General features: G+C 32.1%; 2 protein-coding genes across 5 annotated transcripts in view; one reads left to right on the plus strand and one right to left on the minus strand.

Annotated features, from left to right (window-relative positions):
- The window catches only part of LOC134720764 (lysophosphatidylcholine acyltransferase 2-like), a 37,211-nt gene extending 15,975 nt beyond the window's left edge, over positions 1-21,236 (minus strand). For 2 of the 4 annotated variants that reach the window (XM_063583246.1, XM_063583245.1), the window contains exons 1-5: positions 21,021-21,236; positions 13,704-13,846; positions 9,852-10,075; positions 2,978-3,151; positions 1,247-1,305 (exon numbers count right to left, since the gene is read on the minus strand). In XM_063583246.1, coding sequence (XP_063439316.1) covers positions 1,247-1,305; positions 2,978-3,151; positions 9,852-10,075; positions 13,704-13,846; positions 21,021-21,125 — 705 coding nt within the window. In that variant the 5' untranslated portion in view covers positions 21,126-21,236. Of the gene's footprint in view, positions 1-1,246; positions 1,306-2,977; positions 3,152-9,851; positions 10,076-10,844; positions 11,060-13,703; positions 13,847-21,020 lie in introns of those variants that run through there. The other 2 variants (XM_063583247.1, XM_063583249.1) reach the window with 2 other exon arrangements.
- A 1,074-nt stretch (positions 21,237-22,310) lies between these two features.
- LOC134720765 (casein kinase I-like) lies at positions 22,311-26,120 on the plus strand. Its single transcript, XM_063583250.1, has one exon. It carries the CDS (start codon positions 22,470-22,472, stop codon positions 23,442-23,444), a length of 975 nt encoding a protein of 324 aa, XP_063439320.1. The 5' UTR covers positions 22,311-22,469; the 3' UTR covers positions 23,445-26,120.
- Positions 26,121-27,417: the final 1,297 nt, after the last annotated feature.

Below are 27,417 nucleotides of genomic sequence, written 5' to 3' on the forward strand. Positions count from 1 at the left end.
TATTTCGGTATAACGCGATTCTTTACTTTTTGATGACGTCATATCTCGAAAATAACATCGGTGACCCCAATTTTTTTTTCGCCTAAAATATTGTAAAAAGTATGATCTGTCTACATGCAAAATTTCAATGAATTATTATTAGTAGTTTAAATAGTGTGATTTCCCTTTAAATGTGATAAGGGTTTAAGGAGCAGAAGCAACTCCTAAACGTGAATAATGTTTTTTCCCTTTGTTCTTTTGTTTTGCTACAACACTGTCCTAGGTTAGGAACGGGTTGAGTGCTTACAAACATGAACTTTGTCCCTTTGTTCTTTTGTTTTGCTGCTACAACACTGTCCTAGGTTAGGAGAGGGTTGAGTGCTTACAAACATGAACTTTGTCCCTTTGTTCTTTTGTCTTGCTGCTACAACACTGTCCTATGTTAGGAGAGGGTTGAGTGCTTACATACATGAACAACCACCCCACATTCTTTATATGCCTGTCTCAATTCAGGAGTCTGTAGTTCAGTGTTTGTTTTGCTCATGTCTGCTGTACTTGCTTTTTTGTAAATTGTTTCTTATAATATGGCTGTTAGTTTTCTAGATTCAATTGTGTCATATTTTCCATGTTGGGGCCTTTCATAGCTGGCAATACAGTATAAGATTTTCTCATTGTTCATGGCTGTTTGGTTGCCTGTTAGTGCTTACATCCAATTTATTTGAGCTTTAATGGACAGTTGACTCATTGACATTGTCAATCATACCGCACCTCCATAGGCTCTATGGATCCATAGGGGGTCAGTAGTTAACCTTATAACGAATTTATTGGAAGCTGGGCTTTTTCTGCAGCGTTTTGTTTTAAAAGAAACAATGAAGCACAACAACATTAATAGATGACGTCACCATTAACGTGTCCCGAACCCCATATGAAACTTACTAACCCCATATGGTCTCATAGGGGGTCATCACGTGACGGCGTGTAACCAATCACAACGTGATAATTCATCTGAGGTCCGATAAATTTTAATAGGGTGCAGATATCACTATTTCAATATTAAAATTGTTCCAAAGTTAATCCCAAAAATTGTTCAGATAAAGAATTGATATATTGTGAATGTCAAGGTAGTCAGGAAAGGTTTATGGATACTAAAGAAGGACAAACTGAGACTGACAAATGAAAGAATACATGGAATTCCCAATAACTATATATTGTCACTTTAGAAAGAGGTATAATAATCTAAAGATATTGTAAAGTTCTTACTACTTACCAAACTATTTTTGTATCTTATACAAACTGGTTGAACAGGCACTCCAGGATAAAAAGCGCCTACAAACAAACATGACAGTGGTCAATAATTACTTGTAATTCTAAACATTTGTAATGTTTTGGGGTTATTTCAAAATTGGGACAGGGTAGGATTTATTACAAAAACTTGATCACTTGCTTTCATTTCATATAAATTTTGAAAAAACAGCACTCTATTTTATAATCAATCACAAAATATGTTTTGTACATTCTTTTGTTACTTTTAGTTGTATTTACTTTTGTATTTTAAGCCATCCTGGAATATTCTGCTCTTAAAATTAATTACATCCAATTCTAACATGACGTCCTTCTAACGCTTTGAGTACACACCCAAAGTAAAATATGAATAAATTGTTTGGGCTGTTACAAACATACTCCCATGTCATATGCTTATTTATGATTGAGCTACGCGATGTCATAAAGCATTGACATCAGAATATAGGCATTTTACGGGAAAATACATGCTTGTGAACCGAAAATCAACACAACAAGGGAGCGTACGGTTAGCAAACGATGCTAAAATGTTTTTATAGCCATGTTTTGTATACATAAAAGATATTTAAGTACAATTATAATTTAGATTCATCCAAACCTATTTAAATATGTTATTGTAAATAGTTTAAGTATGTCACTTATTCAACATGCTTCGTTCTTTTACGTCATTTTAATAGTGTGTTTATTTATTGGAATGGCAAGTAATGCCTTCACCTAGTGTGCTTTGATCCAAAACAATTGCCTTATTTGTCCTATTAGAATCAAAATAATTCATGGGGGCTTGAATATATCATGATTTTATCACAGGTTGGCCCTTTATGACAAATATTTTACCCTGAGCGAGCTCTTTATGCCAATATTTTACCCCTCGCTATCGCTCAGGGTAAATTATTTGTTATAAAGGGCCAACCCTTGGTAAAATCATGATACATTCAAGCCCTCATGAAATATTAACTCTGATTTAAATTCTCTTTTAAAATGACATTATTGACTGAAATATATAATTTGTGGATAGCAATATCATTTACATGCATAATTTGAACATTAAAACCAAAAGTTATTTTAATATTAACAGATATGTGTAGATTATGTTACATGTATATGTGGGACTGTATAGAGAATATCACAATTATTGTTTTAGAATGAAGAAATAGATTTCATTAGCATTTAAAATACATACAATTGATACCTGTTCAAAGTATAATAGAACTTTTAGAAATAATATTGGATAGTATTTATGTGTTGCTATTAAAATATTCAAAAACTTTATCATGTTTATAAAGCACTGGAATTAGGAAATAGTATTATGAGATGCATTAAGTAATATTTATTGTACAATTACCTAGAAACTGCATTATTTTCTGAATGAAGAATGTTATTGTTACTGTTATCAGAATGAAGAATGTTATTGTTACTGTTATCAGAATGAAGAACATTCTTGTAATACTGAAACTGACACTTAAAGTATCATCATTAAATTTTATCTTCTTTGGCCCTTGTAAATTCTGATTTTTTTCTTGTCAGAAGGTTAAGCCTAAATATTTGTTTAATTTATCATTTACGGAATTAGATTTCTATCCTTCAATGCTAACAGACATCTTACACCAGAACTTACGATGGTGAACTGAGTACAAACCATATTTTTTTTTATAATGAAGCAAATATTTTTTACAGCAGTTTACCATCTGCAAGAGATTACCTTGTTTGAATCCTATTAAACATGACCTATTAGTACATGTTCCCTCAGGAAAAATAATGATTTGAGGCCATTCTCCCATAGTCTTGGCTCTTCTAGTCATTTCTTTCATGATATTTTTTCTAGAATTAGGATCTTCTCGTTGCACATATAATGGCTGAGTATATTCTATAAGAGCTGAAAAGCAAAACATTCTAAATACAGAACCCTGAGAATAATTACTATGAAGTCATTATTTTTAAGATATAATTTTTCATGGATCAAGTTACTGTGGAGTCATTATTATTTTTAAGATATAATTTTTCATGGATCAAGTTACTGTGGAGTCATTATTATTTTTAAGATATAATTTTTCATAGAACCCGGATAGATTAAAAAAAAAGAATGAATGAAAACAAGATTCCACAAAAATATGATATTTCTTCCGTCCACAAAAATTGATACCAACAATACAGAAATGAATCCACAGAGCACTTGCTATTTAAATTGATCTGTTAAAAATAAAATAATGATTCAATTTCAATTTTATTTATTGTCATTAAACATTTACAACATTTGTGGCTAACAATCATATATATATTTATTTAGTGTTGTGTGAAATTTTTTAAAACATTAAATATTGAAATTTAATTGATTGATCAATTGATACAGAGTTGTCTAGAGACAAATTGAAATTATCTAGCATAATTAGTCTTACATTAACAAATGCTATTGTTGTTTAATTTGTGATCATGATAATCAAGTAAATCAATGCAGTTATGTGTATGTCAGAAATGCTGAAAATATGAAACAGGCATCACTTCATCCAATTTATCAAACTTAATGGGTTACTACACATACAGGTAAATCAAACTAAACGTAAACATGCAGTGTTAAAACCAACAAAATACCCACAGCACATAGAAGCTCAAACTCAAAATAAAACTAGCACTTAATAAAAGCTCTTTTTAATTGATCACCTTGGAGTTTTCCAAAGACTTTCATCTAATAACTGTAACACAATGTAGAAAAGAAAAAATGGATACATGACAACAAATGCATAATGGCATGGAAACTAAAATTTGTGAATGGGCTTTCTACATGAATGTGTAATTATGATTTGTGACTAACAGATGGCTTTTGAGTTGGATGTCAAAATATGAATTTGTGACTGACACATAGCCATTTCATGGATGTGGAAAAATGAATTTGTGACTGACACATGGCTATTTTATGGATGTTGAAATCTGAATTTGTGACAGACACATGGCTATTTCCTGGCTGTGGAAATCTGAATTTGTGACTGACACATGACTATTTCATTGGTGTGGAAATCTAAAATTGTGACTGACACATGGCTATTTCATGGGTGTGGAAACCTGAATTTGTGACTGACACTTGGCAATTTCATGGGTGTGGAAATCTGAAATTGTGACTGACACATGGCTATTTCATTGTTATGGACATCTGAAATTGTGACTCACACAAGGCTATTTCATTGGTGTTGAAATCTGAATTTGTGACTGACACATGACTATTTCATTGGTGTGAAAATCTGAAATTGTGACTGACACAAGGCTATAAAATTGGTATGGAAATCTGAATTTGTGACTGACACATGACTATTTCATGGGTGTGGAAATCTGAATTTATGACTAACACATGACTATTTCATGGGTATGGAAATCTGAATTTGTGACTGACACTTGGCCATTTCATGGGTTTGGAAATCTGAAATTGTGACTAACACATGGTAATTTCCTGGCTGTGGAAATCTGAATTTGTGACTTACACATGACTATTTCATGGGTATGGAAACCTGAATTCGTGACTAACACATGGCTATTTCATGGGTGTGGAAACCTGAATCTGGGACTGACACTTGGCAATTTCATGGGTGTGGAAATCTGAAATTGTTACTGACACATGGCTATTTCATCGGTATGGACATCTGAAATTGTGACTGACAAAAGGCTATTTCATGGGTGTGGAAATCTGAATTTGTGACTAACGCATGACTAAGTCATTGGTGTGGAAATCTGAATTTATGACTGACACTTGACTATTTCATTGGTGAGGAAATCTAAAATTGTGACTGACACATGGCTATTTCATGGGTGTGGAAATCGGAATTTGTGACTGACACATGACTATTTCATTGGTATGGAAATCTTAAATTGTGACTAACACATGGCTATTTCATGGGTGTGGAAACCTGAATTCGTGACTAACACTTTGCAATTTGGCAATTTCATGGGTGTGGAAATCTGAATTTGTGACTGACACATGGCTATTTCATGAGTTTGGAAATCTGAAATTGTGACTGACACATGGTTATTTCCTGGCTGTGGAAATCGGAATTTGTGACTGACACATGACTATTTCATTGGTGTGGAAATCTAAAATTGTTACTAACACATGGCAATTTCATGGGTGTGGAAGCCTGAATTTGTGACTAACACTTGGAAATTTCCTGGCTGTGGGAATCTGAATTTGTGACTGACACATAACTATGTCATCGGTGTGGAAATCAGAAATTGTGACTGAGACATGACTATTTCATGGGTGTGGAAATCTGAAATTGTGACTACATGTATTACACATGACTATTCTATTGGTGTGGAAGTCTTAAATTGTGACTGAGACATGACTATTTCATGGGTGTGGAAATCTGAATTTGAGACTGACACGACTTTTTCATGGGTGTGGAAATGTGAAAATGTGACTGACACATGACTTTTTCATGGGTGTGGAAATCTGAAATTGTGACTGACACAAGGCTATTACATGGGTATGGAAATCTGAATTTGTGACTGACACATGACTATTTCATGAGTGCGGAAATCTGAATTTGTGACTAACACATGAATATTTCATTAATGGAAATCTGAATTTGTGACTGAGACATTACTATTTCATTGGTGTGGAAATCTGAATTTGTGACTGACTCATGTGGAAATCTGAATTTATGACTGACTCATGTGGAAATCTGAATTTGTGACTGACTCATAGACATTACATAAATGTTTAAATATGAATTTAGGACCAACAAATGACCATTTATATAAAAATATATACATGTATTATGATAAACTTTCTATCATTTAAACTATGACTGTACATAACTTCCTTTATCATATTAGTTTTGATTGGAAGGGAAGTCTGAGATGTCTAAACACACCATTTAAAAAGTTCAACTCATTTTTTCAAATAGAAAATAAGAAAAAGAATAGGGTTTTGATAAGAACAAACATAACCAATATTCTAATATTGCTTCTGGGTGTCTTCTATTTGCACATGTGCAATGATATGTATGTTTACAGATTTGCAACTGAACACAAACTTATCCATTCAATCATCAGTCATGCATAAAAAAACAAATAGGTCATTGGAACTGAAATCAGTCAACTGTGCTACAGGTCTGGTTAAAACATGCATCCTCTGATAAGAGTTAATAAGGTGAATAATGGTACTTAAAATTGAGAATGTCAAACCATCTCCCTATATCATGTATGTCATACTGTTATATAAGGGTATACCAAACAAAGATTTTTTTGCAATACTGTACTAAGGAATTGTATCTAAACAGAGAAGGGCCTGAAATCCTCACCTTAAAGATAATCATAGGTACCAAGGAATTGTATCTTAACAGAGAAGGGCCTGAAATCCTCACCTTAAAGATAATCATAGGTACCAAGGAATTGTATCTAAACAGAGAGGGGCCTGAAATCCTTGCTTTAAAGATAATCATAGGTACTAAGGAATTGTATCTAAACAGAGAGGGGCCTGAAATCCTCACCTTAAAGATAATCATATATAGGTACCAAGGAATTGTATCTTAACAGAGAAGGGCCTGAAATCCTCACCTTAAAGATAATCATAGGTACCAAGGAATTGTATCTTAACAGAGAAGGGCCTGAAATCCTCACCTTAAAGATAATCATAGGTACCAAGGAATTGTATCTAAACAGAGAGGGGCCTGAAATCCTTGCTTTAAAGATAATCATAGGTACTAAGGAATTGTATCTAAACAGAGAGGGGCCTGAAATCCTCACCTTAAAGATAATCATATATAGGTACCAAGGAATTGTATCTTAACAGAGAAGGGCCTGAAATCCTCACCTTAAAGATAATCATAGGTACCAAGGAATTGTATCTAAACAGAGAGGGGCCTGAAATCCTCGCCTTAAAGATAATCATAGGTACCAAGGAATTGTATCTAAACAGAGAGGGGCCTGAAATCCTCACCTTAAAGATAATCATAGGTACCAAGGAATTGTATCTTAACAGAGAAGGGCCTGAAATCCTCACCTTAAAGACAATCATAGGTACCAAGGAATTGTATCTAAACAGAGAGGGGCCTGAAATCCTTGCTTTAAAGATAATCATAGGTACTAAGGAATTGTATCTAAACAGAGAGGGGCCTGAAATCCTTGCTTTAAAGATAATCATAGGTACTAAGGAATTGTATCTAAACAGAAAGGGGCCTGAAATCCTTGCTTTAAAGATAATCATAGGTACTAAGGAATTGTATCTAAACAGAGAGGGGCCTGAAATCCTCACCTTAAAGACAATCATAGGTACCAAGGAATTGTATCTAAACAGAGAGGGGCCTGAAATCCTCACCTTAAAGATAATCATAGGTACCAAGGAATTGTATCTTAACAGAGAAGGGCCTGAAATCCTCACCTTAAAGACAATCATAGGTACCAAGGAATGGTATCTAAACAGAGAGGGGCCTGAAATCCTTGCTTTAAAGATAATCATAGGTACTAAGGAATTGTATCTAAACAGAAAGGGGCCTGAAATCCTTGCTTTAAAGATAATCATAGGTACTAAGGAATTGTATCTAAACAGAAAGGGGCCTGAAATCCTTGCTTTAAAGATAATCATAGGTACTAAGGAATTGTATCTTAACAGAGAAGGGCCTGAAATCCTCGCCTTAAAGATAATCATAGGTACCAAGGAATTGTATCTAAACAGAAAGGGGCCTGAAATCCTTGCTTTAAAGATAATCATAGGTACCAAGGAATTGTATCTAAACAGAGAGGGGCCTGAAATCCTTGCTTTAAAGATAATCATAGGTACTAAGGAATTGTATCTAAACAGAGAGGGGCCTGAAATCCTCACCTTAAAGACAATCATAGGTACCAAGGAATTGTATCTAAACAGAGAGGGGCCTGAAATCCTCACCTTAAAGACAATCATAGGTACCAAGGAATTGTTTCTAAACAGAGAGGGGCCTGAAATCCTCGCCTTAAAGATAATCATAGGTACCAAGGAATTGTATCTTAACAGAGAAGGGCCTGAAATCCTTGCTTTAAAGATAATCATAGGTACTAAGGAATTGTATCTAAACAGAGAGGGGCCTGAAATCCTCACCTTAAAGATAATCATAGGTACTAAGGAATTGTATCTAAACAGAAAGGGGCCTGAAATCCTCGCCTTAAAGATAATCATAGGTACCAAGGAATTGTATCTTAACAGAGAAGGGCCTGAAATCCTCACCTTAAAGATAATCATAGGTACCAAGGAATTGTATCTAAACAGAGAGGGGCCTGAAATCCTCGCCTTAAAGATAATCATAGGTACCAAGGAATTGTATCTTAACAGAGAAGGGCCTGAAATCCTCACCTTAAAGATAATCATAGGTACCAAGGAATTGTATCTAAACAGAGAGGGGCCTGAAATCCTCGCCTTAAAGATAATCATAGGTACTAAGGAATTGTATCTAAACAGAGAGGGGCCTGAAATCCTCGCCTTAAAGATAATCATAGGTACCAAGGAATTGTATCTTAACAGAGAAGGGCCTGAAATCCTTGCTTTAAAGATAATCATAGGTACTAAGGAATTGTATCTAAACAGAGAGGGGCCTGAAATCCTCACCTTAAAGACAATCATAGGTACCAAGGAATTGTATCTAAACAGAGAGGGGCCTAAAATCCTCGCCTTAAAGATAATCATAGGTACCAAGGAATTGTATCTAAACAGAGAGGGGCCTGAAATCCTCACCTTAAAGACAATCATAGGTACCAAGGAATTGTATCTAAACAGAGAGGGGCCTGAAATCCTTGCTTTAAAGATAATCATAGGTACCAAGGAATTGTATCTTAACAGAGAAGGGCCTGAAATCCTCACCTTAAAGACAATCATAGGTACCAAGGAATTGTATCTAAACAGAGAGGGGCCTGAAATCCTTGCTTTAAAGATAATCATAGGTACTAAGGAATTGTATCTAAACAGAGAGGGGCCTGAAATCCTCACCTTAAAGATAATCATAGGTACCAAGGAATTGTATCTAAACAGAGAGGGGCCTGAAATCCTCACCTTAAAGATAATCATACACTTTCAAAAATAGTCCAGTCTAAAATTGATGAAAATAAATATTGTTGTCCTAACAATAATTTTGTTTGATTTAAGGCTATTATTATTTTCAGTCTAAGTCATTCGTGGTAATTCTGGCTGGTCAGGAGGTAATAAAACAGACTTTGATTAGGGAGATTTGAGAAAAGTACTTTTAGTGTGGATCTTATTATCATCATCTAATCATACAATTAACTTTTTTTACAGGGCCTGTGGTTGCTTAGTCAACAAGTTTATGAGATCAAAATTTGTAAGGTAAACCACTGAAGAAACAAACTCCAAATAAACCAGTCAAACAAGACAAGACATAAAACAAACTCTGGTGTGGTTTAATAGATAAACACAAGATACTGTATGCCTAAAATTGACTTAAAAACTGGTACCAACAAACATGTTCATTAATACAAACATTTTAGATATTAGATATGAAAATTGGTATGAACTATCTGAATATGTTAAAATCAGACATAACACTGTTAATATTTTTAACAAAAGGGAATTCCAACATATATGATGTGATGCACGATATACCTACATCCCAAAATTGGTAGAGCTGAATTTTCTTTCCTAGAGAGACTGCTAGGAAGTGTGGAGCAGTAAAATATAACAAAAGCATCCATAAACGTGGAATGTGGCGCACAGACCAGCATCGGTGCTACATCAGATCCTACTGGTTCCCCTTTAACTTTTACATTTTGGAATCCATAGAAAAAGCATATGGCCCTTCCTAGGTTCATGATAGTTTTGTGGAATAACGTCCTTAAATAACAATAAACATGCATTATAAAAAGTACGATTCAAATCTCAATCGTGATTCATGTGATGATAAATACTATAAATGGTGATATCACTCAATCTAATTCTAGTCATTTGTGAATAAAACTGCTGTTTTGCAAGCATATTGAAAATGAAACATGCATGATAAACATATGGTGATAAATGATAAATGATGAAAGCATGAACGACCATACCCTGTTACTATGACAACATTTAAAGTTATCCAATCAGCATTCTGCAAGGAGAGACATACATAAAAGCTATATAAGATCATTACATGCAGGTATCTATACAGGATTGTTAACTACAGAGTATCACATCAATTCTAGTTTATATTCCAAAATGTTACATTAGTAAACCATGGCTTTGAATAAATTTGGATTGTTAATAGCATATGAATACTGATTATTTAATTCCAAATATTGGTCATATTTAGTAAAAGCAACAGACTGAGGCAAAGCTGAACAGCAGCATGTCCTATTTCTAGCATAACAGAAACAAGGTTTCAATGAAATAAAGCCATGTAATAAAGCAAACCAGAAAAAAATACTGATTTAAGAATTTGTTAATAAATATATATTTTTTACACAACATTAAATATAATAGGGTATTTATTTTGATTTTTGAATAATCTTGAAAATTTTACTACAATAAGAGCACCATACATGCCAGGTCAATTTCAAGTTCACCAGGATGAGACATAAAGTCTTTTAATTTTCCTATGGAAAAGGTTTCTAAACGATTATCTTACTTCCGAATAAAGGAATGATTTCAGTGGATGATTTAACAACAATGGTTGACAGGTTAAGATATACGATGACAAGACTATCGAAATACGATGAATGAGGTGCTAAAGCAATTATTGGTCCCTCCTTGCAGCTGGCTAGCTTTCCTTTCACTGTCATCCAAAATCCTCCCATCAAAAACACGCCTTGGCAAAACAAGACAATTACTGGTCGTAGCATGCTAGAATTAGATGACATTAAATATGTGTTATATATATATAATGACAATGATAAAACATGTAATGATGTTAAATACTGTAAATTCAGAAATTATTGGGTGCATTTATTATTGCGATTTTGTCATTTTACACTAAAATGTGATTTTAATTTTTGCGATATTGAGAAAAATTCTGTCCAATTCTTATCCTAAATGTCAAAATGCTAGTTTAAATTATTGCGGATATAACCCAGTTTCATTTTCCCCAATAATAAATTCATTGCAATAATTTCTGAATTTCCAGTATTGAATAAGGTAAATTAACTGTCCACCTGGTATTTTATAAATCGTTGTATAGCATTATTCCTGCTGATTGCTGGATCACTGATTAAGTCCAGTAACAAATCAAATCAATGATCAGGCCGCAAGCATGTTAATGAATATGAAACCGCCTCTGTTATTAACTTATTAGATAGACTAGTTGTGCTAGTCCACAGTTTAACAATCTGTTGGAAGACATTTCACCCTTCTTTTTTCTGACTTGAGCCATCCAGTTTTTGCTATTGCTTCTTAAATCTCAATACCATGTGCTCAGTGGAGCAGAAGCAATGACTTTTTGGGTGTGCATTTTTTGTCTTATTTATGAAAAGCCTTAGGATGTATCATGTATAGTTGATGTATATTTCACTAGCAATATCCATCCTTTTTCTTCATCTTGTAATTTTTTTTTCGTCATTGAGGAACATTTACTTTCCACAATTAATTGACTTGCTCTATCTCAAATCAATATAGTGTCCCTTGTCATTTGGCAAATAATTATTTTTTCTTGTATCTATTTCTACATATAGGTGGGTAAAGAAAACTATCAAGGAAAAGAATCTTAAACATTTACAAGAGTGCTTGTTTTCTTTCTTATAAAGTAAATTACAGCAAATCAGAAATAGTACTGCAAACAAGTTCAGAACATCATGCCAAAATACAATTGGTATACACCACTTAAAATTAACATTCCATCAAATTATTATACATGTGCAAAAAAATCCAGATGAATTACTCATAAAACATTCAATTACACAACTTATATAGAAGTCAGTTTCTCAGTTTTTTCGTTTATACTATTTCCCAACTACTGTATATAATATCAGGTGGTTTTTTTTAAGTTTGGGCCTTATAATGGACATTTAAATTTTGTGTTCTGGCATTATTTGAGTTTCATGGTTTTGTACAAGTGAACAGTGAAAGGTTCTTGTTTGGAAAATTTACTGAAAAAATGTAATCCTTGAAAATTAGATACATGCGAAAAATTTCCAATATTCTGTGATATAATTAACAAGCTGTACAGGTTATTACAGGAAAAAAAGTTTATAACAAACTCATTTTTCAACCATTGTTGTAAAAAGTGTGTGAAGAACAAAATGACTTACTGATAACAAATGTTGAAATTGTATTCATTCGTGTACATGCTGATACTAAAATCAATTACCTATTTGTATATCTTTCCAGTTTTGCAAAATTTTTAATAATAATCAAATCAACCTTTTACATGACAAAACTTTGAAATTACTGATTTTGATGCATTAATGTTACTGCCAGTACTAATAATTACACAAATGTTAAATTGCCCATAAATGTGCTCCTGACATATCATGTTAGTCAATACTCTACATGTGAAACTGACATTATGTTTATAGAAATCATTTGAGAATAAGGTGCAGGACTTCAATAACCACATATTTTTTATTAAGAATATAAAACAATGCATTGCCCTTTCATAACATTTATTGAAAAAGTGTTTGCCAATGTACGTCATAATATAAGTTATCTACGTTCATATCGGTAGATATGGATATTTTAACACCCTGAAGTACCGCAGTACACCATGAGGCGTAGCCGAAGGGTGTACAGGGTACTGAAGGGTGTTAAAATATCCATATCTACAGATATAAACGTAGATAACGCATTTATCCCCGGTCTTAGTCCGAATTGGGGCAAATTTTAGGGAAATTCGGGTACAAAGGTTAACGTGAAAACAACGTTTTTTTCATTATCATAAAAAGTTTTATTGAAATTTGGAAATTTTACATATTTTTTACGGGGTTTAGGGTACTACCTTTGGTAGAACACTACAGTTAGTCAAATAAAAGACGTTTTTAATACGGAGACAGAGAAACTGGATTGAGTCAAATTTGGCGCTCAATGTTGTGAGAGTTACGTCATAGATGGTGTGACGTCAACGTGGGTCATTTGCATAGCTAGGTCAGACTTGAAAATACAGCTAAGTGATGCATTTAATGAAATAAGTGTAAATGATCGGTATAATAGGATAAAATCGTTAATGAATTAAATATTTAATTACAAACATCATGGATAATCTACAGAATTCAATATTTCACAAGGAGTAATCATGGAACTAGGGAAAACTTGCGTGAAATTCCCCGGGGATAATGGTTAGCAACGTCCGGGGATATGGGTTAGCAACAACCAGGGGCTATGGGTTTTGTAACGACGTGCGTTAACCAATCAAAATCCTAGATATATACTAAGCCGGGGATAATATATCATGTTTTATAGCAGAAGACTGAATTTCAAAAAAGAAAGGTATTTGATCATAAAAAGCTAATGACAAATACAATGATGTATTCATTAATGAAATACTATTTTTACATACTTTCGCCATCCTTTGATTGGTTTATCCTGATCCTCCTTAGATCTGAATGCTAATGATGCTTTGGCTAACATCCATGCAAGTATGAGACAAGTGAAGATCATTAAAAGTCTTATTGGTACAACAAACACAGACATGAAGACAACCTGCAAAATAAATATTTCAATCTTACAACAATGTCTTATAAACTGCTTAACATCATTCATGTCAAAAGTAAATGTAAACTAGAGGCTCAAAAGAGCCTGTGTCGCTCACCTTGGTCTATGTGAATATTAAACAAAGGACACAGATGGATTCATGACAAAATTGTGTTTTGGTGATGGTGATGTGTTTGTAAATCTTACTTTACTGCAGAGTTGGGGTAATTGTAATTGTAATCGTTAATCAGCTGTAATTGATTTTAATTTGTCAAGTAATCAGTGTAATCATTAATCCGCCTCAAATCTGATTACATGTAATTTAATTTAATCAATTACTTTTCAAAATAGCCTGTAATCCTGATTACATTTTGATTACATTCTGATACAATGAAAAAATCTAAAACTGTGTTTATGTCAATAAATGAACTTTTTATTATTCATATTTAATAAATATTTTACATGTTAAATTATTTTTGTTTACTTTAAGCATGCTAACTGATTTGCATACTTCAGCAAAAAAATAAAATGTTACAGTATTGAAAATTCATCATTAACCAAAGCAGAGACATATTCTCATGCAATCGCTTCCATAACACCAGCTCAGTTACTGAAATGATGACAGACCTAAATTGGTACCCACTCGAAATTAGGCGCTTACGTTACAGACTTGTTTTCTTCTACAAAATTATTCATGAAATTGTTGCAGTCCCTACACATAACTTTTTGATCCCACTAGACAATAGAACCAGACATAGCATTCCGCACTCATTTAGGCAAATACAAACATCTAAAGATAGTTAGAAATATTCTTTTTATCCACGAACAATTATAAATTGGAACTATCTGTCACAACAAATAGTATCATGCAGTACAGTAGAGGGATTTAAGAGTATGATCACAGAATCTGCTCTCATCCCCATATTCTATCCCTAACTATTCTGTTATCAAATGTATATAGTTTTATCAAAATTTATTTTTTTGAATGTACATACGTTATTTTGTTTTTTCTAGATTTTGTTATTTTTGGTTTTTTTCCTGCTAAAATGTAAATTATAAATTTTATAGTCGACGCCTGGCGAATAATCTTCAATAATTGAAGGATCGCTAGAAACCTAAAAAAGAAGAAGAAGATAACACAATTGTATGTCTCTAGCCTTTGAATAAAGATATTGTAAATATATTCACAATTTCCACATGCATATATACATTTGATAATAACTGTTACATTCAAGTAATACTTTTCATTATAAACCCTAAATTATATTATTTTATATACATTGAACTTTTGTGGTTAATTAAACTGATGAAAATTGAAGTAACCATTTTATAATAATTAAAAAAATCCTTTTTCAAAAATGCTATACTTTTATAAATTGCAATTCGAATGAAGAGTTGTCTCATTGGCGCTTACACCACATCTTCCTATATCTATATACTAGCTATATTTTTAAACATTTAATCATTGACATCAAAAATGTTATTTTCTTATTCATTGTAATCAGATGTAATTATGATTACTTTGCCAATGTAATCATTAATTTAATCAGATACTTTCAGAAATGATGTAATCGTAAATTTAATTTAATCGTACAATTGACAAAGTAATTGTAATTTAATCAATTACATTGAAAGTAATCAGACCCATCTCTGCTTTACTGAACATTCTTGCTGCTTACAATTATTTCTATCTATAATAAACTTGGCCAAGTAGTTACAGTGGAAAAAGTTAGTAAAAGTTTACAAATTTTATGAAAATTGATAAAACTTGCCAAAAACTGCAATTTACCCCTATGTTTTATTTTTGGCCATGGCAGCCATCTTGGTTGGTCGGCTGGGTCAATGGACATATTAGGTCCGAGACCACAATTGTCGTCCCTTGATTTTCGTTGTTCACGAATATAGTCCCTAGTGTTAACAGTGGGTTACTTGCCATTAATTTTTATACCCCTTCCAAATTTATTTCTCCATGTTTAATGCCTCAAATTGTAAGAAGGGGGGTTAATTTACACTCTAAAAAAAATTTGGGTCCAGAATTTTAAAGGAAAGTAGTGATTTGGTCCAGGTGAAAAAGGTTGAAAAATAGCACTTCGGAAGCTGTCAAAAGATTTCAAGTCGCCCTAAAGATAAAATTGTCCATATTTTGAGTTAGAGACGATGAAGTTTTCTATAATTTTGATATAATTTGTCCCAAAAGTAGTACAACACACTGAGAAAATTTCATTGAGAAAGCGCAGGTGGGATTTTTTTAATTTTCATTTATGTTCTAAAAGAAATGCACTACGAATTAATTGTGTTCTCGGACCTAAGAGGTGAAGTCTGTAAATAAAGAATCTGTACTTTAGCAACTTCCCTAAATGATTTGGTGGTTTCAATTTGTCAAATATCATGAAACTAAAGGATTTACACATTTATTGTATAGAATTTCTTCAAAATTGACCAATTTTGTCATTTTATGGTCAAAATAGGCATTTTTAGGCTTTTTCAATATTGATGCATACAGGGCATCCTTACTTTCTATCTGACAGGTTTTCATGTGTCAATGCTTGTGTTTCTATGCCTTTATCTAGTTCTTTTACTTGTTTATGAACTCAGAATCTTCAGAAAAGAAGGTTATCTCAGACAATATGTGCAAAATGTGTTGTATAAATGACCCTTGTCTAACGCCCTGTTTGGATGAAGTCAAAAGTGGTGTTCATGGTACATAAAATTTGAAGTCCACAATAAAAACCTCACTAAATTTGTACCAAAAGCACTTTACAATGTCTATTGTACCTGTTCCATTTCACATAATATCTTTCTTTTCTTCTGTAGGATAGCAAGTGGTTTAAATATAAGCCTGTTGAGACTAAAATTGCATTCAAGTTTTTCACTAAAAAGTCAGAAATCTTTGTATCAGACCATACTGTCTGCAAGAAGAGTTAATTGCAAGAGCCTTTTTGTGCTCAGATTTGTTGTATCATGTCACATGAGTATAGAAATGATAAAAAAGACACAATTTTTTATTTCTTATAGCATCAATATGCATTTTTTAATGTAAATATGTGGCACGGCCTAAATTGACCCTTATTTTTTTCCAGTCTTACTTGGCTTAAGACCCTTTTAAACTAATATGATGTGTTATTTGTAACTTTTCTTTCCATTTAAAGTACATTCAATACATATGTAAGGATTATTTATAACCAAATATCTTCACAAATTTAAAATTGCTGGAAAATATTACATCTTCATGTAAGGCACCCTTTCATTGAAAAACCTCAGTTTTTAGGCCTAGGCTGATATAAATTTGACTTTTGAATAATTATGCTAAGTCTGATCAATCAAATGAGTACTCTATTGCTTTTAGTACATAATAAATGATATATTAAGGCATTTAAAAAGAAGTTATTTGCAATATTTTAATTTTTAAAGCCCAACATGTTAATAGTTGAAAATTTTCAATTTTAACGTCAAAATTTAACACGCAAAGATGAGTATAGAATTTAACATATTGTCTATAATATATATCCTATTGTTATGAAACTTTTCAAATAGTGTTATAATTTATTAAGCTTTGGTCATACCAAGTTTTTTTAAGATTTGTCAACTCTTTCTATCCTATTAGGTCCGAGACCACAATTGTCGTCCCTTGATTTTCGTTGTTCACGAATATAGTCCCTAGTGTTAACAGTGGGTTACTTGCCATTAATTTTTATACCCCTTCCAAATTTATTTCTCCATGTTTAATGCCTCAAATTGTAAGAAGGGGGGTTAATTTACACTCTAAAAAAAATTTGGGTCCAGAATTTTAAAGGAAAGTAGTGATTTGGTCCAGGTGAAAAAGGTTGAAAAATAGCACTTCGGAAGCTGTCAAAAGATTTCAAGTCGCCCTAAAGATAAAATTGTCCATATTTTGAGTTAGAGACGATGAAGTTTTCTATAATTTTGATATAATTTGTCCCAAAAGTAGTACAACACACTGAGAAAATTTCATTGAGAAAGCGCAGGTGGGATTTTTTTAATTTTCATTTATGTTCTAAAAGAAATGCACTACGAATTAATTGTGTTCTCGGACCTAAGAGGTGAAGTCTGTAAATAAAGAATCTGTACTTTAGCAACTTCCCTAAATGATTTGGTGGTTTCAATTTGTCAAATATCATGAAACTAAAGGATTTACACATTTATTGTATTTATTGTAAAAATCATATCTACAGGCCAACAGAATCTTACTAAAAAAATTCAAAAATTGAGCTCCGGGCCTGTAAATTTAAAAGTTTGTCGTGAAGACTGAGGAGGTCTCACTAATTAGCGAAAAGAAGCATCAAGAATTGACAAAAAGACAAATTTAGCAACAAGAGTATACTATTTATAATTAAAAACAAAAAATTGAAGAAAAAGTCAATAAATCAAAAAAGTTGATTATTTGTTTTTTTATCGAAGGTTTTCATTTTTTTCTTGATTTAGTACCACTACCATAGACTACATGTAATTTTTTTTTGTATACAATATAGTCTTGCTGAGACTTCTTACAAAATGTATAAATATAGTCATGATAGTAGTCTCAGAGCCTTGTTACAAATTTTTAGTATTATATATATATAAACAAAAAAATATTAAATTATTTTCTGTGACAAAAATCATACAATTTCCTGGTCATTTGTGATTTCAAAGTTTAGGGAACCTGTGGGATTTTACGTTATAGCAGACAATTGTAAATTTGCATACAGAAATTACAACATGTACAAGTCAAGTGCAAATACATATGTATTGATAATCCTTCTTATTTCTGGCAGTACTTCTAAGAAATGCACATTTCACACTTCTTCCTCTTGTCTGCACCGATTTATTAAAAAATGGGGTAAGGAGAACATGTGTGATTTGTACAGCCACTAAAGTTTATAGTACTAAAGACTGTTAGACTGAGCAGTCATTTTTAACAGGTTGGGAACAAACCCTCTCTATGGTGATTATACCTGTATAGAGGGATAAACCTTCTATAGATGGATAAAATTATCCCTCTATAGAGGGGTATTTTTGTTTAGACTGGATTTCAATCAAAACAGGGCAGAATGGCATTCTCTACTTATTATGGCAGTAACCTGCAACAGTTGATGCACCAATTGATGTACTTAGTTTAATATGCAAATGCCAAGTTTGCTGCTTATCTGACTAAATATAAAATATATTGTTCACCATGATTAAAAGCTGTGATGATCAGGTAAATTAATTCTACTCACTTATGCCTCACTGAACAGAATTTCTATTGTTAGATTTAACATGAAATTTAAAGGTCAACTATTCCTTTTGATGTTGATCAGGTGTTCATATAGGTATACAATAGATTTCAAGTTTTGTCACTTTAGCAGAAAACGGGTTATCCCAATTTTTAGTAAAGTGCATATGTTGGAATTCTAGACAATTCGGCACCCAGACAAATCGGTACCCGGACAAATCGGCACCTACCAAAGACAAATCGGCACCAGTGAAAGACAAATCGGCACCCAGACAAATCGGCACTTAGACAAATCGGCACCTCACATAGACAAATCGGCACCTTATAAATTATTTATCTTTGATCTATATATAGTGAACCAAAAATTATGTTTGAGTGTTATTTATTTGTCTCCTGCACTATTTATAACATTATTGTCAATATTGTACATTGTTTCTTTGAATATGTATCTTATTAAGTGGTCTAACTATACAAATCCTTGTTTATTCCTTTTAGTTATTTGTTCGGCACCCAGACAAATCTTTGAATATGTATCTTATTTAGTGGTATATTCCTTTTAGTTATTTGTTTGTGCACAGGACTGTACTGCAGCTTAGTCATTTTGATAGGTGTATTATTTGTGTGAATTCTTTTTTCTGACTTTATAGATTTCACCACACATGTACTTGGAATGTGCATGTACTAGTTTTAATGTAATCCATAATTCTGTTACCATTGTATCCTGTATTCTGTATCGCCAGTCTTCACGCTGAGTGGCAGCCCTGGCAGCCCAGGCTAGTAAAATTGCTCTCGGGCCTGTAAAAATCATATCTACAGGCCAACAGAATCTTACTAAAAAATTTCAAAAATTGAGCTCCGGGCCTGTAAATTTAAAAGTTTGTCGTGAAGACTGTATCGCTGTTATGTTTAAGGCTTTTTATATTAAAACAATAAAATATTGTTTTCAAGTATTGTGTTGTCTTAACAGATGTAAGGATCAAACGAGAACACAAGCTGCAAACACAAGCTATACACTTTTGATCTCTATTGAGGAATTGTTAGATTTAAACAAAACATACTGATTGATGCATAACTACAATTAATTATGATTTAATTATGATTCAATTAAATAATGTTTATTCAAACAACAACTATCAACAACATATCTAACAATCAATTATGATTTAATTAAATTATGTTTATTCGTACATAATCTTTAAAAGCTTAATTAAATGATGATTATTCTTTTTGTAATGCATATTTTATATACAAATTATAATGTCTATGCAACAATTCTTTAATTTTTGATAATAAATTTATTTTTAAAAACGAGGTGCCGGATTGTCTTGGTGCCAATTCGTGCGGATACCGAAATGTCCAAAATGGATGCCGAAATGTCTTCGGACTTGGGTGCCGATTTGTCTGGGTGCCGATTTGTCTTGTTACCCATATGTTGATGCACCTACTGCTAGAGATTATAGCCAATATAATTAGAAAATGCCATTCTGCCATAATTTGCTTTAAATGCAGTGCAAACATGTCAATTAAAAATGCTCACTTTAATTTTTACCTGTGGGGAAGTTCTCAAACCAGTTTCCCAACTTAGTTTATTTTGGCACCTTCTGTAGGAATGAAAAAAAGTGCACGGCAAAATCCTGGTAAGTTTTTATTTTTCTAAAACAAAACATACTTAAAATTCATTTATCTAGGGCATGTTATGCCTGATTTTTTTTTACAGATGCGCTGATTTGTCTGTACTCAGAGTAAATTTTGAGGTGATAATACGGCCATTTTAGCCATAGGGTCCACATGAACCTTAAGGCAAACAATATCACTGGTACCAGTCCTCAAAAAGGCATGCCATCCTACCATATTATCCAATGATGTACAGCTTTAAATTGTATACATCTATTAGTATTAAGCTAGTTAACGGTGACAAACAGTGTACATTATGTTATATAAATACAACATGTACAAGTTTGGTCTACCTACCTGTATTTTTTGCATAAAACTAAGATGAATTTTATGCACAAACGGGTTTACAATCTCTGGTGTGATAAGGGACATTTGACGCGGAATGGCTATCTGTCGTTTCATTTTGTTGTCTTTTCCGAATGTCTATTCTAACCACTTGATCGGGATTTTTTATTTGAAAATGTTCAGCTTGTGGCCATTGTTTGGGTTCTGAATAGTAAAGTGTGACTTTAATATTTCCACGACAACATCAAACCGGTTTGAGTAGCACACGTATTAAAGAACATTATATATGGCAAGTCGTTTTAAGATGTGTTCTTTTTTTCAACAAACTAAATAAGATGTCTTATCAAATAAATAAGATGTCTTATCAAGGATATCAACTAATGAGATGCCTAATCAAGTTTAAAATGAAAGATATGTTATCTCACAACATATGAGCTAATCTATATCAGATAACTTTTTAAGCTGAGTTCACTATAAGAATAAGAATACTTAATTAATCCAATTATGAATCCTTGCGGGTTTTAAATTTCATACAATGATTTGTGTTATAAGCGAGCTACCATTTGATTTTATGTGGGGGCTTAGCCCCGCTAGGATGAAAAATGTTGTCCTACATTTTTTTTAGTTGTAATCTCTGTCCTGCCTTTTTATTTTTCACTGTATCCGGTCCTTTTTTTTTTTTTTAAAGTTTATCCTGACTATTTTTACAGAAATTGTCATCCTAACTTGTTGTTTACAAGTGTCTCATCCTGCCTTTTTTTTTTTACTCAAAACTCCTGTCCTGCTTATTTTTTTCAAATATCATCCTAGCCCCCCCCCCCCCCCCTAAAAATCAAATGGTAGCTTTAAACAGACATAGTCTGTACTAACTAGACTATAATATAACTATATATATTAAAGATATAACTCCTAAAGTAACGAAACAACCATTTAAAGTCATATGAAACCTAAAAAAATTATGCATAATGTTTTTAATAACTAAATGGATAGTTTTCATAATAAAACTGATGTACTTGTACCTTTTTCTGAAGACAATTCTTTAATTCTACATGTTTTTTTTTACTGGTATGGATAGTAAACCCTATATTGACAGAAGCAAGTGCCTGTGATTTAGAGAGAAAAAAAATCAACCAAAAAATAATCAAATATTTTGTTTTCCTTCAAAATTTCCCCAATACCCTTGTATCATAGTGGTGTTCCTGTTATACAAATCTTATACAAAAAGGAAAAAATAAATTTAGAGGTTATCTTAAAACGTCAAGAATAGCAACTTTACTGTTAAATTTACAACTGTTTCCTGTTAAACATGCGCACTTTCAATAAAATGGATCCCTGGGTAATCCTCATTGCGATGCAACCACCCAAGATGGCAACCAAAATCTAAAAGTAAACCTGACAAAGAAACAAAAAAATATAAACATTTTCACCTATATAAGTCGCTCTCACTAAGATATATTGACAATGGAGAGTGCCGGTGATCGCTCAACCCAAAAAAGTGAGTTCCTTGTGGGGTCTAAATACCGTCTTGTGAGAAAAATAGGCAGTGGGTCGTTTGGTGATATTTATCTCGGAATCAACATAACAAATGGAGAAGAAGTTGCAGTTAAATTGGAATCTGTTAAAGCTAGACACCCACAACTGCTTTATGAAAGTAAACTTTATAAAATTCTTCAAGGTGGAGTGGGTATTCCTCATATACGCTGGTATGGTCAAGAAAAAGAATACAATATCCTTGTTATGGACTTGTTAGGGCCAAGTTTAGAAGATCTGTTCAACTTCTGTTCACGCAGATTCACTATGAAAACCGTTTTAATGCTTGCAGATCAAATGATAGGACGTATCGAGTATGTCCACAATAAAAATTTCATTCACAGAGACATTAAACCTGATAACTTCTTGATGGGAATAGGTCGTCACTGCAACAAAGTTTTCTTGATCGACTTTGGGCTAGCCAAAAAGTACAGAGATAGTCGCACAAGAACCCACATTGCATATAGGGAAGATAAGAATCTAACTGGAACCGCCAGATACGCCAGCATCAATGCACATCTTGGCATAGAGCAGAGCCGTCGTGACGACATGGAGTCACTTGGCTATGTATTGATGTATTTCAACAGAGGAAGTCTACCGTGGCAAGGTTTGAAAGCTAATACCAAAAAGCAAAAATATGAGAAAATTAGCGAGAAAAAGATGTCAACCCCAGTAGAAGTTCTTTGCAAAGGTTTCCCAGCAGAATTTGCTATGTACCTGAACTACTGTAGAGGATTGAGATTTGAAGAGGCTCCAGATTATATGTACTTACGACAACTTTTCCGCATTCTATTCCGTACCCTGAACTATCAGTACGATTACACTTTTGACTGGACAATGTTGAAACAAAAAGCAGCACAAGTAGCTCAGTCCACAGCTACAGCTGCTGCTACCGCTGGTCGCTAAATTTGCCAAAGTCTAATGTTGCATTATTGTCAGAAAATAAAAATGTATATGAATTTAAATTTGAAGGAAGTGTTTGAAAGTGTTAGATCCGTTTATTTGACTTGTGTAGGAATTTGAGAATTATATGTATTGAATTTGTTATTAAATCTATAATACTGCAAAATTCTGTTCCATCTTGAGTTGTTGCAAGATATGGCTCAAAGTCAAACTGTCAATTTTACTGTCATAAAATTTTGAAGGAAAGATGAAGGTTTTATGGAATGGTACGTTTCAGCAGTTAGTGCTAATAAGCAGTAAAAATTTCCTTTATTACACTGTAAAATGTATCAGTGTAGGGATGAATAAAATCTTTTCATTACATGTGTGTATCCTAATTATTTTTTAATATTTTGATGAAAGATGTATTTACAACAAATGTATGTGTAGTGTTAATAATAGTATCCTATCTAATAATGTTTACATATTTGTTATGAAAGTGTGGAGGAAATAATTTTATGATGTAATGAATTTATTTTGTTAAAATATTTTTGGTGGTTAATTAGAAAATCTCTCAAAACAATTTTACTTGTGTTTTTATTTATGAAATACCTTTTTTTTTTTAATTCTTTCAATTTCTGAGGGTGGATGTTTAAAACTTGAGATTACATGTAATAATGTTTCCATTTTAAAAGTTTTGTTTATTTACATCATACTGCAATACCCATTACAATGTTACTTTATGGTATGCATTATTGTAACATACAGTTGTAGTTCCATATTTTCCTTTGATAGTTACATGTGGGATTTTTTTCAACATTGATTGTATGAAGATACATGCATGACATGTATGTATGTTAAAAATTTACAAAATGTTAGGACTAAACTTATAGATATGTGTGAAATTTTAACATATATTTGTTCATGTAAATGTAGGTCAAATAACAGTTCTAAATATTCAAGAAACAAAATGTGCTTTTAATAATGAGTCTAAATATTAATGATTTTAAAATACTGTAGTGCTACATTTTGTTACAAATTTCTGTCAAAACTCAACATGTGTTTTCACTTCTTTTCAATATTTAAATAAGTCTTTAAGAAAGATATATATAAATCTGATACAAACATCATGTACTATGAACATGTACATTTATTTTTTATTAGGAGGTTCTTAATTATATCTATTACGTGTTCACCTCAAATATATGTGTAAGGTGTGTAATTGTTGACATTTTCTGTTAAAATTATTTTGAAATAAGGAAGTACAATAATCAATGTACATGCAAATTTTTTATGTCTCAGTTTAATACATGTACATGTACATGTACTCTTTTAAACCAGAAATCATAGTTATAAAATTTTACAATATAAATATAATAACAAGTGTATATTGTACTTCATATCGGAATATATTTTTTTTGTAGTATCCTAAATACATTTAACAACATTTAGTGTACATATTCATGTATATTATTTTGGCTCAGATGAATGTGTGTGTAAAGTGAAATTCTTCGCAGTTATTATATAAACATACATTTAAAACTTACCAATGGTAAGTTACCATTCTTCTTTTAATTGGCCTAAATACATAAAATTATGCCTCTTTTTAACAGTTGTTTTTGTATGTACTAACTTCGTGTGCAAGTACGTTCAGAAAATGCATAATTTTTTAAACATTTAAACAATGGTCTACATGTATGTACATAAATATAATGTACATCTGCATTGGTTTTTTTTGTACAGTTGCCTTGTACACAATCAGCATTAAGTATTTTTTGCAGACTGGATCAGAAAACATCATGGGAGACAATTGTTATTTTTTCTTTGTAGTGTTTTTTTTTTTAAAAGAATTTTGGTATACATTTTAATTTTAATGCATCTACAATGTATTTACTTTGACAATAATGCTTGTACATTTGCTAACACAATTGTACTGTACATGTTCATGTTATAATACACATGTATGTTCTGTTATATTCCTTATTTTTTTATTCCAACAGTTGAATTGTCTCCTTTTTATTTATCTGGGTCAAGTTTTTCATTAGGGAGGGAAACTGATTATACATGTACATGTATTTATAAAAAGAAATTTTTTAATTTTCCATACTAGGAAGTCAAAAGATTTTCTTATCACTAAGGAAAAGTGATGTTTCAGATCATTAGTAATCGATTTTCTTTAGATCTGACTGTCAGTCATGTGAAAGTCCCAGAAGGAGAAATTTTAAGGAACATAAAACATTTAAATGCATACTATTTGCCCCTATGGAAAGAAAATAAGTTGACCTGGAAAAGAAATTACTTTTTTTTTTCTGTACATGTACAAGTATAACACCATAAATTACATTTCCATACAAGAATGAATTGATATTGTTCATATTATAGTGCAGTTAAAAATGTTTACAAGGCATACATTTATCACACTATGAAGTTGACATACATGAACAGAATATTATTTTGTGTGGTTTCTATTATAGGGCTCAGTTAACATTATGGATTACTGAATCTACTGATAATCTAGTACTTTTTTTCTTTCGCTTGGAGAAATGTGAAAATGTGATAGTGGTATGAATGAGGGTATTGATAAATGGTATTGAACAGAAAGGTCTCTATGTACCTCATTTCCATATAGTTGTTATTTTGTAATGTAAATTATTAAATGTATGAATCTGAAGTTTTAATAAATGTTGGAAAACTGGTAAAGCTTTATTAACATTATTAGAATTATGAATATGAAGATAAATATAAACTAAAAAAAAGACTGAAAACTTTAGGTTTCATGTACAGAAATTTTTTAATGCTAGCTATAAAAGAGGACATGGTGGAAGGGAATCCAACATATGAGCAAAGAGATTAATTAAAGAAACGTTGTTATATCAGAGATGAATTATACATTTACAAAATGAATTTGGTATGATTACATTGGATTCAAATATCATATGTCCTACATGTACAAAAAATGTAGACACACTACTACAGAAAAAGAAAACCAAGATGACAAAAATTTCATCCACGCCTTAACACTACATATATATGAAATTCCCAAAAAAGAAACTGAAATATCTGGATATAACCAAACTATTGGAGATTTTGATCATATTCTATCATTCCTTGATAAGAAATATTTTTTACTGGTAATGCAATGCAATATAGATAATTTACATCTATCTGATGAAGGAATTACATGGGTCCCATTCTGTTTCATTGAACAAAGTTATTATTTACAGGGAGAGATGTTGGTAGGACAAGTAGTATAACTGATGCTGGTCATTTTCAAGTTAATCATGTCTGATGGGATATTTTTATACGACTGCAAAATTTGAAAAAAATTTCATCATATATTGCTATCACGTTGGCGTCGTCATCGTTGTGTGGAGCATCTGGTTTTGCATAGCGAAAGGGGCATTAAGTTTTACCCTTACATGTACATACATCCTAAATTAAGTTTCCGTTATAGTCTGCCTCAATCAAATTTTATGAAATTTGTTTTAAATGCTCATTACACATAACACAAAAAAGAGATCAAGTTTGAATTTGGATGGTGTCACTTTTATTGTCGAGCCTTCGACTTTAGTCGAAAAAGCGAGACTAAGCGATCCTACTTTCCGTCGGCGTCGGCGGCGTCCACAAATATTCACTCTGTGGTTAAAGTTTTTGAAATTTTAATAACTTTCTTAAACTATACTGGATTTCTACCAAACTTGGACTAAAGCTTGTTTATGATCATATGATAGTATCAAGAAGTAAATTTTGTAAAAATAAAATTCCATTTTTCCGTATTTTACTTATAAATGGACATAGTTTTTCTGCAGGGAAACATTACATTCACTCTGTGGTTAAAGTTTTTAGAATTTTAATAACTTTCTTAAACTATCCTTGGTTTGTACCAAACTTAGACAGAAGCTTGTTTATGATGATAAGATAGTATCCAGAAGTAAATTTTGTAAAAATAAAATTCCATTTTTTCCGTATTTTACTTATAAATGGACTTAGTATTTTT

Source organism: Mytilus trossulus, chromosome 6, assembly GCF_036588685.1.
Source record: "Mytilus trossulus isolate FHL-02 chromosome 6, PNRI_Mtr1.1.1.hap1, whole genome shotgun sequence".
In the NCBI taxonomy this organism is placed as follows: domain Eukaryota; kingdom Metazoa; phylum Mollusca; class Bivalvia; order Mytilida; family Mytilidae; genus Mytilus; species Mytilus trossulus.

What these genes read in the sequence shown, in the direction of transcription:
- LOC134720765 (XM_063583250.1), top strand. Translation starts at nt 22,470, where the DNA reads ATGGAGAGTGCCGGTGATCGCTCAACCCAAAAAAGTGAGTTCCTTGTG.